This window comes from Mirounga angustirostris, unplaced genomic scaffold (genome assembly GCF_029215605.1).
Source record: "Mirounga angustirostris isolate CCGP_5_RB_7025 unplaced genomic scaffold, mMirAng1.0.hap1 SCAF_2, whole genome shotgun sequence".
Classification (NCBI taxonomy): domain Eukaryota; kingdom Metazoa; phylum Chordata; class Mammalia; order Carnivora; family Phocidae; genus Mirounga; species Mirounga angustirostris.
In genome coordinates, this window is record NW_026991710.1 from 133,871,915 (window position 1) to 133,885,354 (window position 13,440).

The following is a 13,440-nucleotide window of genomic DNA, read 5'->3' on the forward strand; positions in this document are numbered from 1 at the left end:
GGAAAAATAGATCAAGTCAGCAAGAGAGATAACTTTTTGCCTAATCTTGAACTCTGGGAGAAATGTGTCCTAAGTATAACTAATGGGAAGAATGGAGCTATACATTAAATGATATATCAAAAAAAAAATTTATCAGTTTTTGGTAAAGAACAAATATGTAATTTTCAATTAGAGTTCTTTAAAGACAGTTCAGGAAGGGTGGTAATAAAAAAGCAGTATAAAACAGAATGGAAAGTGTAGTGTAAAATTTGGGGGTGAAACTTACAGTTCCTATTTTACCACTTTATTTAAATCAGATTATTATAAGGATTTATTGGAAATTAAACTAAGAATGGCTTATAATAATTTTTGGCTGGGTGAAAGAATGTGAGGAATTCACATTTATAAAGTCACCTCTCAGGAACAATATCATGGAAAATATATCTATCATTAACATAGTATTAGAGTTCAAATTTGAGGGATATGGAAAGTACAAAGATTTAGAAAGAATTGTTTGTTTACTCAACCATAATTTCACCACTCAGAGGCTACCAGCATTAACCTGCTGGCACATTATTCATCTTTTTTATTTTAACATTGTTGAAATTTCCTGTACAAACCATTTTTATCATATTTTCATTTAGCATTTTAGCATAATCAGGTATCCATGCTGTTACAAGCTCCTTTTGAATATACTATATAATATATTTTTAAGTGTCATAATGTGCTTAATCATTCTTTTGATGTTGGATATTTCGGTGTTATTTTTTTCATTTTTCCCTATTACAGGTAACCCTGTAATCAACATATATGAATTATCTTAACTCCATCAATATAAATGGAAAAAACATGCTGGAAGTAATGCTAATTTCACTCCTTCCATTTTTACCCTTCCTAGTTTCACTCTCAAAACCTCCACCCTCTTTCCCAACCCACATTCTTCCCAACCCACAACACTCATGTTGGATGTGGCTTATAACTTGGAGACAAAATCAGTTTTCAGCTTCTGAGATCCACAGCCAAAATGGTTACTTACAACCATAAAACTGTTTAAAAGTCCTTGGCGGAGACTCTGTTTACAGAAAACACAAAACCTAAGTTATGATTTTGATCTCTTATAACCCTGTAAAATAGGCGGTAGAGTTATTTGGGAGGAGAGGAAGAACACCTGTCATCCCATAGCTGAGCAAAGGGATATTTACTAGGTCAAAGTCTCCTATTTACTAGCCAACTGTGCTCATTAACAATCATCCACCAGCTTTGTCATAGAAATCTCTACTTTGCCATTCAGACACTTTTCTGCTCTCTGGAAGATTTACTGTAAAAGATCAAAAACTGGAAGCCTACAAGCAGAAAATTCTCATAGAAAGTTTTGTTTGTTCTGTGATGTTTTAAAATATTTTGAGTTGGCTATCCTCATTTTTTAAATAGGTAATTATCTATACAACATTGTATTTCTGGCTTCTTACGAGAAAGTTGTTGACTTGGCTACATGTATTCCCGTCCAACATGACAACAGGAGAAGCTGGTCCACTGGGACATCTGGACAAGGCCTACACCTATTTCACCAGTCCCCTGCAGACACGAGTCTGTAACCTCTGCTCTACGGGTTAGGGTTTCAAAGTAAATGTAGAGGGGAAGCACTCCTCATGGTTCTCGTTAATCAATCATTCCCCACATAGGCAGGAATCAGACTCTATTAAACTGACTAACAATCCTATTCTACTATTGAGCTAGATGAACACATCACTGCAAGTCTCTAGTAGACTTTAGAACTATGGGATCACATCTTTAAGACTATGACTGCAGTCCCACAAGATGGCCAAAGTCATACATCCAATTCTCCCTCTTCCTGACACTAGCAGGGAGAATAGAATGGCTGGCTATGCATAAAAAAAGTTCACTCCCATAAATGACATTTTAGACATCCTTACATCCCTACATAAGCCAAAAGAAGATCATTTAAAAATAATCCTTTAAAGAACTCCTGAATTTTCCAGAAGAAAAAAAAAAAAGAATTCTACCAACACTATAAGTTCATGTTTAGTCCTCTTTCTCACTAGTTAAAAATGACTTAGTCTTCCATTAAGGGTTTGATTATGCTATTAATAAATACTTTATTCTTAAGTAGCAGCTTTAATGTGGACATTAAAGCCCATCACACACTATCATGTCACCCCTGGACATAACCACTCTCCTCGGGTGAGTAAAAGCAGATGACTTCATTCATTTTGCAGTAAATAGAGAAGAGCAGTCAGCTATTTACAGAAATGCATGGGCTGGTAAATGTGTCTGTTTTCTTATCTTAATGTTGTAGCATCATTTTAACATTAAATTAAAAGCAAACTTTGTAACCTTAATTGCCCATATTGCTTAGGTAAAACACTTTTGTACTAAATAATTTTCTCATAGCTTTTCATTTCTTTCTTTTCATTACCCTCCTCTTCCTGGTCCCTCACTATCCCCATTCCTTACAACTTCCTCCTTATTCAGTGGTCGGTTCTGTGCCCATGCAATGTCTTTGCCGAGGTTTAGAGGTTGACTGTGATGAGACCAATTTACGAGCTGTTCCATCAGTTTCTTCAAATGTGACTGTAATGTAAGTAGAAAAGAATGGCTTCATCCTGACAGCCAGAATAGCACCTGTAAAATTGTATCATAATTAAGGCCTTGTCATTATTAATGCATTTTTATTCAAAGATGATGTCATTGCTCTCGGTCAATTATAATGATTGCTGCTATTTATTTTACATTTATTAAATGTTAGGCCCCACTCTAAATTATTCTATATATTCATTTATTTAGTCCTTCATAATAAACCTATGGAGTATTTAGATATGTAACTTATTTAGACCTTCATAATAATCTTATTTAGTATTTAGTATCATATTTTATCTAAACAAAAGATGTCATCATTTACGTGCTACTAAAGAAAAAGGGCTGCCAGCTAAACTATTATATAGAGTTTTCTTATTACAAGAACTGACATTTATTGAAAGCTCTTTTAGACTTTGTTGGAAACACTCTTATCTATAAATAAAAAAAGAAAACAAGTGAAATAAATTGGATAACATATTCATTTTTATGAATTCATATTTAAAATCTAACTCTTCTGAATCACATTTGGCACAGAGATGTTGATGTTGTTTTTTTCCCCCCACGAGTAACTCAAACTTATGTATGTAGAAGAAAATTATCCTCATAATAAGTGGTTTGTTGATCCAGTACTAATTTGAATTCAGCAAACTTTAGCAACACAGTCACACACATTTGTTTGAAACTTTTCAAAAGAAATAAGGGGAGGGTAGATACTTTAATCCAATGTTTTTGCTGAGTTTTTTGTTTCATCCAGATGTTTTAGTGCTGTATGGCTCTGACTTTTGAGTATATGAAGACAAAATAGGAGTAATTCTTAAGTTTACAAATAAGTCCTGCCTTTGCCAACCCAAACCACATAACAGAGCAGCTCATATGCTTGAACTATAAGAGGCAGAGAGAGCTAGAGCTCAGAGTTCCTGTAGACAGTGGTGGCATTAAATTAACAAAATCTGGGTGGGTTTACTCAACTGAGTAAGTAAGACCTAAAGAACTTATCCAAATTGGCAATGAGCTAAGAACATCAAGCAGGTTAAACCACAAAGACTTGTTTTCCAAAGGAGGTGACAGTCCCACTCGGACTAAGGCTAGCATTCTATCCTATCCTCAAGTCACCAGAGCTCTTTTTCATAGTGATTAGTCTTACTAGAAAATAATAATAATATTTTACTAGAATAAAAAAATAATCTGAGGTTCTGTGGAGAGTTTCCATGATTTAAATCATGACTTGACCTGCTTGGTATAAAACTTGAGATGATTTCATTCTATTTTCAAAGAGAAACATTTATCACCCCCACTGTTTGTATCAAATTATCAGAAAATGAGTCAAAGAATACCCTGATGCTGCCAATCTCATTTTTCACTTTCCTAAAAGTAAGAATTGAATCCGTTCTTCTACAACTTAGCCAAACTTTGCATAAGAAAGGAAGAGAGGAACAGAACTGGAGGGATGGAAGAAGATAGGCAATACTAACCAGAAGATGCATGCCCCGAAAGAATACCCAAAGGTACTCGGATTCAAATTAAAGTAAAAAACTGTTCTGGCTCAGTACATTCATACATACATTCATACAGCCATTAGTACAACCATTCGTACATATATTTATAAAGAAGTGCGTGCACTCCTGTGAGCCACCAGTTTTCAAGCCTTGGTATAGAAACTGGGATGGGACAGCTCCTCGTGAAGATGGTCTATAGGAAAGCAAGAGAGAAGGAAGGGTCCAAGATGACTTCAGAGTTTCCATCCTGAGTAATAGAGCGGTGGGAGAATGAGGAGACTGGGTGACAGTAAGTGGGAAAGATTAGGACTCCAATTTTAGATGCCTTTTTCAACTTGAAGTTAACAGGTCAGTCAGTAGAAATTCTCAACAGGAATTTGGAGATGGAGAAATAAAGCTCAGGAGTTTGTGTCTGTAACACTTTATTAAAAAAAAAAATAGTAATTTCTTGTGCTTTGGGTTGAGCAGCTTGATTCAGGTTGTCCATTTCTACTTTACTCTGCAGAACTCCGACTCAACATCACACCTCGCCCCAGTCTTCGTTCAATTCCATAGAGAAAAGGAACTGTGGGCTTTACAGCAAATACATTAGAAGAGTAAATATCAAATTTTATTACTGAGCTCGTTCCATATTTTGAATTGGAACTCTCATAGGGAAATGTCAGAAATGGACTAAATCATATATAAGTATCAAAGAAACCAATAATCCAAGTAATATGTATTGAAGTTGGGATTTTTAAGACATTTCACATAAACTCAATTGAACAAAAGAGACAAACAAATAAATATGATTATTTATACATTGTTCTGACTTCCTAAACATTAGTTTTGACTGTGTGAGGGCTGACTATAAGATCCTAGAATTCAATCACTAAACTACATAATCTGATTGTAAGAACTTTATCAAAACTGTGGCTAGCCTTGACAATAATAATTAAACTAGGTTAGTTTCTCTCTTTCGCATACACACACCACTTTGTAAAGAGTCAGACTTGGAATATTACACTTTAAAACACAAGAATTTATCGTATTAAAAAGTTTTTTGGCTTGTCCTATTCAGTGAGAATAATACCACCTACCTTTTTCCATTTCAACAGGTTATTATGAAAATATGGAGAATGCTATTTGTTAAAATATTTGGAAAGAAGTAGCCTATAAATCCTAGGCACTATCAATAAAAAAAACAACTTTCTAAGAAACATTACTTAGGAATCCTTAAATGAGCTTTCCTTCCCTCCAGAGTAACCTTCCCACTCAGGTGCAATTAGCCTCTTCCTCTTGGATTCTCTCATAGAACCCCACTTGTGTCTCTTTGAAGATCATCAAACATTCTTCCTTGCGCTATAGTGATTAGGGTCCTAATCTTCTCTACCAGAAAAAGGGAAGTGCCATAAGCTCAATGGGGACCTACAACTTGGCTTTTCTATATATCCTCCAAAGTTCCTAATGGAATATAATAAGCTCTAAACAGTGTTTTTTAATTGAAGTCAAAAGAAAATAAATAAAATAAAAATAAAACAAGATGATGGCCTTTTCAGCCCTGGGCTATAAAACTGAAGTCATGGTCCAAAGAAAACTCTCTATTTATAGACAAACTATGTTCTTTGTCACCCAAATAGAGTATAAGCTTCTTAAGAGCAGTGACATTATCCTTTTCTTCCAAAGTGCAAATGGAATTCAACATATGTTGAGAAAATGAATGAATGAACACATTTTTGAAAACACACTAAGCTTAATCCATATTTTTAAATCAAACTCAAATATTCAACTGTTCATTTTTATACAACACAAACATGTAGTACATGATGTAAAGCAGAATTGAAGATCCAAGCCAAGGAAGAATGATTAGTAGAACAGGAATTCTCAATTAGCTAACATAAGGAATGAAAGAACATTTAGTGATCGCCTGGCAGCTAAGAAAGATTTCAAGAGAGAGTTCGTAGTTAATCAGCCTTTGGCATTCATTCATTAAAAACCACTAAGTGACTGCTATGCATAGTCCAGAACAGTGTTTCTTAAATTTTTTTTCTTTTCATTACTGCCCCCCCCAAGCCCTTTCAGACATTTTTTCCTATTTGTCCCCTCCTGTGAAATTTTAATAGAACACATATACTGTATCTCTGTTTATGTATACCTGTTCTTCATCCATTTAAAAAGGTAAGATGTTTTTTCCCTCCTTAAGAACCGGTTTTCACACCTCGGAGCAATAACATACCCATTGAGAATACATGGTCTCCTAAACCCTAGAATAGCATTTCTCAAATTAGATTCCAAAACTGTGTCCTGAGGAGTCTGAGAAACTATTTTGCCTTAAGAAGTCTTCATTTGATTATCAAGTTTAAGCAACACTGGTCCAAACCAACATAACAACTAACACTGGTAATGCCTACTGTATGATGTTGTCATAACCTGAGTCCTTTTTGCCTATCAAGCATCTCCAAAGGTTTATCCCACAGCGGACAACCTGCACACAATGCAGTCTATCGTTCACTTAACAAGGAGCATCTGCTCCATCGTATTATATAAAGACAGTAACAACTGCATTATATTATTACAGGTCATTTAGTACAAATAGATGCTTTCACAGTTAAAGAGACTGACAAGGAAAGATTATGTATGGTTCATGCAAGAGACTCCAACTGCAATGGTTTGGGGGGTGTTCTGTTTGGTTTGGTTTTTTGCTTCTTTAATTTTCTTTTCCTACTACCTCACATTGCTTTTCTTTAAAAAATTAAAGGTTTAAATCCTTCCCAGTACAACCACAATTATGTGGACCTGGTTTGCGGCAAGCTACATATCAAATTGTGATTCAAGTGAATCTATACAATTTACTAGAAATTGAAATGAAATCACATTGAATAAAGACGGTTCAGTTGTACTTACCATTTGACAGTTGCCTTCATAAAAAATTTTAAAAGGAAGTAAAGGTAGTGGGATGTGAGCAATGCAATATTGAAGAATATAAAGTTACTTAAGTTCTTGAAGGTGCTTTAAACAGAACATACTGTTTTTACTGCCACTTCAAAAACGAGATGCTTTCTAGTGTCTGTTAAATAAAAAGAGGAAAGGAAAATGCAACTGACAACTGTTTTCCCAGTTTCATTACTTTTGTGTTTTGTTAGAATGACAATGTTGTAACCTAAATTTAAGAAAAGATAAATATCTGTAATAATACAAAACTAACAGTTAGACCTAGTTCAAATGGTACTATGGATACGAGAGTAACATCGTGAAATAAAATGTCTCCTGAAGGCTGGTGCTAAAGTAAATGAAGCTTATAATTATTTACACTGTTGTAGTATAAAAGTAAAGAAAAAAACACTTTAAGAACCACAACTTACATTTATTTCAGGTCACTTCAGTGGAACTTAATAAGGAAGCTTCCTCCTGACGGCTTCAAGAAGTACCGTGATCTTCAGAAGCTGTAAGAAAAAATTTAATTCCCAGCATTAAAATTAACTCACATTGTTTTGGCCTATCTCTTCCCACTTCTTTTTTTTTTTTTTTAAGATTTTATTTATTTATTTCAGAGAGAGAGTGAGAGAGAAAAAGAGCACCACAGGGGGAGCGGGAGAAGCAGACTCCCTGCTGAGCAGGGAGCCCGATGCGGGACTCGATCCCGGGACTCCAGGATCATGACCTGAGCCGAAGGCAGTCGCTCAACCGACTGAGCCACCCAGGCGCCCCTATCTCTTCCCACTTCTGCACGGACCAGCACTACACCACTGTTTAAGTCTAATGCCTCCTCAAGAAATTATTTAGCTGTTAGCTAGACACTACCAGGCAACTCGTTTTTTTGAGGTGTTCTAGAAGCCATTCTAGAAAAATTACAGACACTTATTTCCAAAAAAACTGGAGCACGTAAGTTTTGAGTTCTCCTGCCACACACTAGCCTGTGAAGAATTTTCTTCCGCGTTTGCAAATTCAGTCTCCAGCTAAGAGAGCAAGTTGTGGTGGTTTGAAACCCCAGAGCATGTTGTTTGGGGGACTTCATTCCATTTTCGTATCTGCCGTGCAGGTTGTTTTATTTTCGCCTCAAGTAGTATCTGACATGCTAGGTTCCCATCAGTTCAGCATTTTCATGTATACTCCAAAAATCCATAATGGCCCGGGGTATGTTTACCTGTTATTTAGTGCAACTCTGTGACTAAATCATATCATACTTGAACTGTTGGGTTTAAATATCCTGTGCCTGAATCATGCTAACTAGAAAACATCCCAGAATTCCTAGTTTCATTTTCATACTATGTCGGTTTTAGTTCTGGTTTTACACTGAAGAAACCTCACACATAGATCTATATCTATCTGTACATTCTTCTTTAAGAAAACAAATAGAAATAGAGCAAAATCAGAAGAAAAATTAATCTACTTCATCCAATGAAATGTACTCAAAACCCAGATAATCTGCAAAAAAGTATGTTTCATATTTAAAAAAAATTTTTTCAATAAAAATGACTTTCAAAACTTTATTCTGGATGTTTAACAGTCAGCAGAGAAGAGCTTTTCAAAATTAGGCCTTATGTAAAAACTTCAAGAGGTTGCTTCGGTATTCTATTTTCTGATTTTTGGAGACTGAAGAATTTTTTGGATCTGTAGCACCACCTTATGTCCACATGTCTAAAAGGCGTTAATACTCCCAATTTAAATATCAAAATTCAGGTTTATATAACACAGTAGTTTAGTATTTTTACACAATAAACATTGAACTAATTTTTTAAAGATTTTCTTTTTAAGTAATCTCTACACCCAAAGTGGGGCTCACACCCACAACCCCGAGATCAAGAGTCATGTGCTCTACTGACTGAGCCAGCTGGGTGCCCCAAATTACTTCTTGAACAGCCAGTTTGTTTTAACTGGTAGATCAAAATAGCCTAATTACAAAAAAAATTCTACCTGATTATTAGAGATATAGCTTTGCTCAACCTCCATGCAATACAGTCTATTAATCACTGATCATTAAAATACTTAGAAACAAATAAACACATGCTAAAGCTTCTCTGTGTATTAGTGAAAAAGATGCATTCCCTATTATGTAACTGGAACCACGGCATGTTCTGTGAAATTGTTAAAAGCATAATAAATTTAATAATAACATTTTTACAATCAAAGTTAGGCTTTCTTGCATGTTCGAGAAATAGGGAACCCCTTTTAGTCAAAATTTCTAATTAACTAAGAACTCGTTCATACTGAGGGTGCCTGGGTGGCTCAGTTGGTTAAGTGTCCAACTCTTTTTTTTTTTTTTTAAGATTTTATTTATTTATTTGAGAGAGAGAACATGAGAGGGGGGAGGGTCAGAGGCAGAAGTAGATTCCCCGCTGAGCAGGGAGCCTGATGCGGGGCTTGATTCTGGGACTCCGGAATCATGACCTGAGCTGAAGGCAGACGCTTAACCAACTGAGCCAACTCAGGCATCCCGTGTCCGACTCTTGATTTTGGCTTAAGTCATGATCTCAGGGTTGTGAGATCGAGCCCGAGTGGGCTCTGTGCTCAGCAGGGCGTCTGCTGGAGATTCTCTCTCCCTCTACTTCTGCCCCCCCCACCCCACGCTCGCTCTCTCTCTCTCAAATAAATAAATCTTTAAAAAAAAAAATGTGTTCATATTGGTTTCTTCCTAATTGCTCCTAATATTTATAAATATATATATATATATATATATAAACTTCAGAACGCCCTAAAGGACAATGATAACCTGTATTCAGAACAAGAAGTCAGGCTCAAAGCCCTTACTTTGTCATTTCTTACAACCTGGGCCAGTACACGCAGAGGTACAAAACTTTGCAAGGGTGCCTTTGATGCATTTGCTTGCGCTCTGGTACCTATCTCCTTTGACCTCCAGTTAACCCAAGGCCAATCATCCTGGATGACTAGTTAACTATTTAAGACTGCATTCTTGTCTTGACGTGCCAGTCTAATTTATATTCTTCTAGTCCTGAGTCTTTTTACTTCATTTTTTTCTTTTGCCATAAATACTCCTTATAAGCTTCCTCAAACACTTTTTGGAGCAAGGCTTGGGGTGTCAAATTAATGAAATTAAAGCTGACTTGTTGGGCAGATTTGTGATTAACATAGAATATGATCCAAGGCCTTAAAGATATCACATACTTGTACTTTTGCCAGATCTTTGCTAAATGCCGATCTTCCTATTATAGCAGGAAATGTTAAAAAGTCTGACTTCTGGGCCTGTTTGATAATTGAGTGCCTTACTGTGCATTAAATTTTTACTTATAGAAAATTCAAATATTAAATTTTAACTATTACATGTTCATGTTTATAACTAGAATTTCTAAATAAAACTTGCCTAATCATACCCGAACTTAATAGCAAAACAAAATGACATGATATCTAGTTTCCCTAACTCATTGTGCTATGTTTACCTTTTTTTAATTAAAAAAATGTTTATTGCGCTAAAATACATAGGATGTAAAATGTACCATCTTAACCAATTACAAGGTACATTCAGAGCCATTAAATACATTCCTATTGTGTTACAGGCACCACCACCCATCCAAAGAGCTCTTTACATCTTGCAAAACTGAAACTCTGTTTCATTATGATTTTTTTTATAATTCTCTCCACAGGTGCCTGCAAAACAATAAGATTAGATCCATATCCATCTATGCGTTCAGAGGACTCTACAGTCTTACTAAACTGTAAGTACCCGTGCCAATTACTTTGCCCATTCTACAGTTTGTCCATTGCACACAGCCCTCCTGCCCACATCCGCAGAAGGGTCAGCACAGCCCTGTGCCCTTGGGGTTCCGACTCAGACAAGCTTCTGTGTGAGTCCTGAATTCAACAGCCCTTATTTCTTCACATCTTCATCAATACTTCTTATTTTCTGGGGGTTTGCTGTTTGGGGATTTTTTTTTTTTCTAAAACAGCCATCCTAATGGGTATGAAGTAATATTTCATTGTAGTTAGCAAAGTTTTTTAAAATCGGCTTTCTCAAAGTTCCATTTCACTGAGTTTTACTAAGCAGCTGAACCTAACCTCCTGTAAGAAGTAATGGCATGGAAGTATAACCAAAACTCGCATAAATCAACAACTCCCTATATTTCTATTTCTGCCCCCCTTGCTTTCTATCTTATACCACTTTTTTTAAATCCTAATCCAAGAAAGTCACTCCAGTCAGATTCCTAGTTTGTAGCATGAGGGTTTGGGATTGAGGAAAGGCTGTCTAATCATTTCACTAGCAAAATGGAAGAAGGGCCCTGGAAACTCAATGTCTTAAGAGTAGCCACTTTTGTCAAGTCCTCTTCCCTTCTATCCCATCCCTGCTCTTTCCTGTCTTGGCAAATCACCCAAAGTCGATATTGGATTCATTCCCATTAGACTCCTGACTATCTTTCTCTCTAATCCCCCATGAATCTGTTCAAAACTTCTGCTTGGTTTAATGTTCAATGGATGTGAAAGATAGTCCAGATTTGGTATAAAGTTCAACGGATGTGAAGAATAGTACCACAAATTTTAAAGGGTCCTCCATCTCCTTCCATGGTTACTCATAGCACTGGAATATTGTTTGGTTGTTAAAGATGTTACATACTTCCAGGTTATCAGCGATAATCATTGGATTCCTGCTTTTCATTCTTCCATAAATATTCATTAGCCCTTATAGTATGTAATTTTTCAGCTAGACACCATGGGGAGGTGGGATAGAAAGATAAGTCAGACAGGCTGCCTTCCAGCAGCTTACACCCTAATGTTTCAGGTAAAGGGCTATGCTACCACTAGAGAGAGGCATGCCTCTTGCAGTCCAGAAGCTTACGATCTAGGGTGGGGAAACAAAACCAGTATGCACACAACAATTAAAGAATGATGAAAAGAAGTTCCTTAATTAAATCCTAAACCTGTGTTGTTCAGATCAAAACCGCTATTAAGATTCACTGAAAGGGGCGCCTGGGCAGCTCAGTCAGTTAAGCGTCCGACTCTTCATTTTGGTTCAGGTCATGATCTCAGGATCGTGGGATTGAGCCTGGCCTCATTGGGCTCTTCACTCAGAGCGGAGTCTGCTTGAGATTCTCTCCCTTTTCCTATTCCCCTCTCCCCACTTGTGCATGCACATGCTCTCTCTCACTCTCTTGCTCTCTAAAATAAATAAATAAAATAAATCTAAAAAAAAAAGATTCACTGAAATGAGTGACCATTTGGGGTCTGGAGCAGTGAAGGATGACTCAGGAAAATAAACAGAACTAGGCTAAACAGATGGGTATAGGATATGGGAGTGGGTCAAATGTACCTAGGGGATTGCTATTGGCTTTAAAAGGAGACCTCTGAGGCACATGCACCCCAATATTTGTAGTATCACTGTCCACAATAGTCAAGATATGGCAAGAGCCCAAATGTCTATCAAACGATGCATGGATAAAGAAAATGTGTATATATATACAATAGATTATTACTCAGCCATCAAAAAGAATGGCATCTTGTCATTTGCAACAACGTGGATGGAACTAGAGGGTATTATGCTGAGGGAAATAAGTCAGTCAGAGAAAGACAAATACCATATGATTTCACTCATATGTGGAATTTAAGAAACAAAACAGATGAACAGAGGAGAAGGGAAGGAAAAACAAAATAAGATAAAACCAGAGAGAGAGGCAAACTATAAGAGACTCTTAACTATAGGGAACTGAGGGTGGCTAGAGGGGAGGGGGTGGGAGGAGGGGTAAGTGGGTGATGGGCATTAAGGAGGGCACTTGTTGGGATGAGCACTGGGTGTTATATGCAAGTGATGAATCACTAAATTCTACTCCTGAAACTAGTACTACACTATATGTTAACTAACTTGAATTTAAATAAAATCTTGAAAGAAAAAACAAGTAAACAAATAATACATAAATATAAATAAATAAATAAATAAATAAATAGAGAGCCCTGAGGTGGTCATGAGAAATGTTGTAGTTATTCTTTACCCTTCCTGTGCCTAAATGGGGTTCCAGGTTTACAGGAGAGGGAAAGAAGTGGTTCTAATACGGGGCATCATCTCTTGCTATCCCTAAGCAAAAGTCAAACCTGCTGGAGACAGGGAAGACAGCCGGCAGGAGAAATTTTATAAGATGTCAACTCTAAAAACTGTCAGAATGGAGAAAAGAGAGAAATCAGTGTGGTCCATGTATCCGTGGAAGTAAAATTTCAACTAAAACTTGCATATGAGTCATAGGCAGAGAGGAAAAAGGAAAGGAAAGAAATCAGAATTGTAGGCATGAACAGAGGTGCTGTTGTAATAAATATGTACTGAGTGCTTATGACATACATTGCCTCCAACGTTACCACAACCCAATAAAGCAGGTACTAATATTACCTCCATTTTAGAGTTGGGGAAACTGAGGCTTTCAGAAGTTAACGGCTTGCTTAGGGTCATACTGTT

The 13,440-nt window shown here is 36.5% G+C and overlaps 1 protein-coding gene across 1 annotated transcript in view; it reads left to right on the forward strand.

Annotated features, from left to right (window-relative positions):
• RXFP1 (relaxin family peptide receptor 1) overlaps nucleotides 1-13,440 on the forward strand; it is a 100,046-nt gene that overhangs the window by 58,402 nt on the left and 28,204 nt on the right. Inside the window, exons 4-6 of the mRNA XM_045880228.2 lie at nucleotides 2,473-2,578; nucleotides 7,426-7,497; nucleotides 10,652-10,723. Coding sequence (XP_045736184.1) covers nucleotides 2,473-2,578; nucleotides 7,426-7,497; nucleotides 10,652-10,723 — 250 coding nt within the window. The remainder of the gene's footprint in view (nucleotides 1-2,472; nucleotides 2,579-7,425; nucleotides 7,498-10,651; nucleotides 10,724-13,440) is intronic.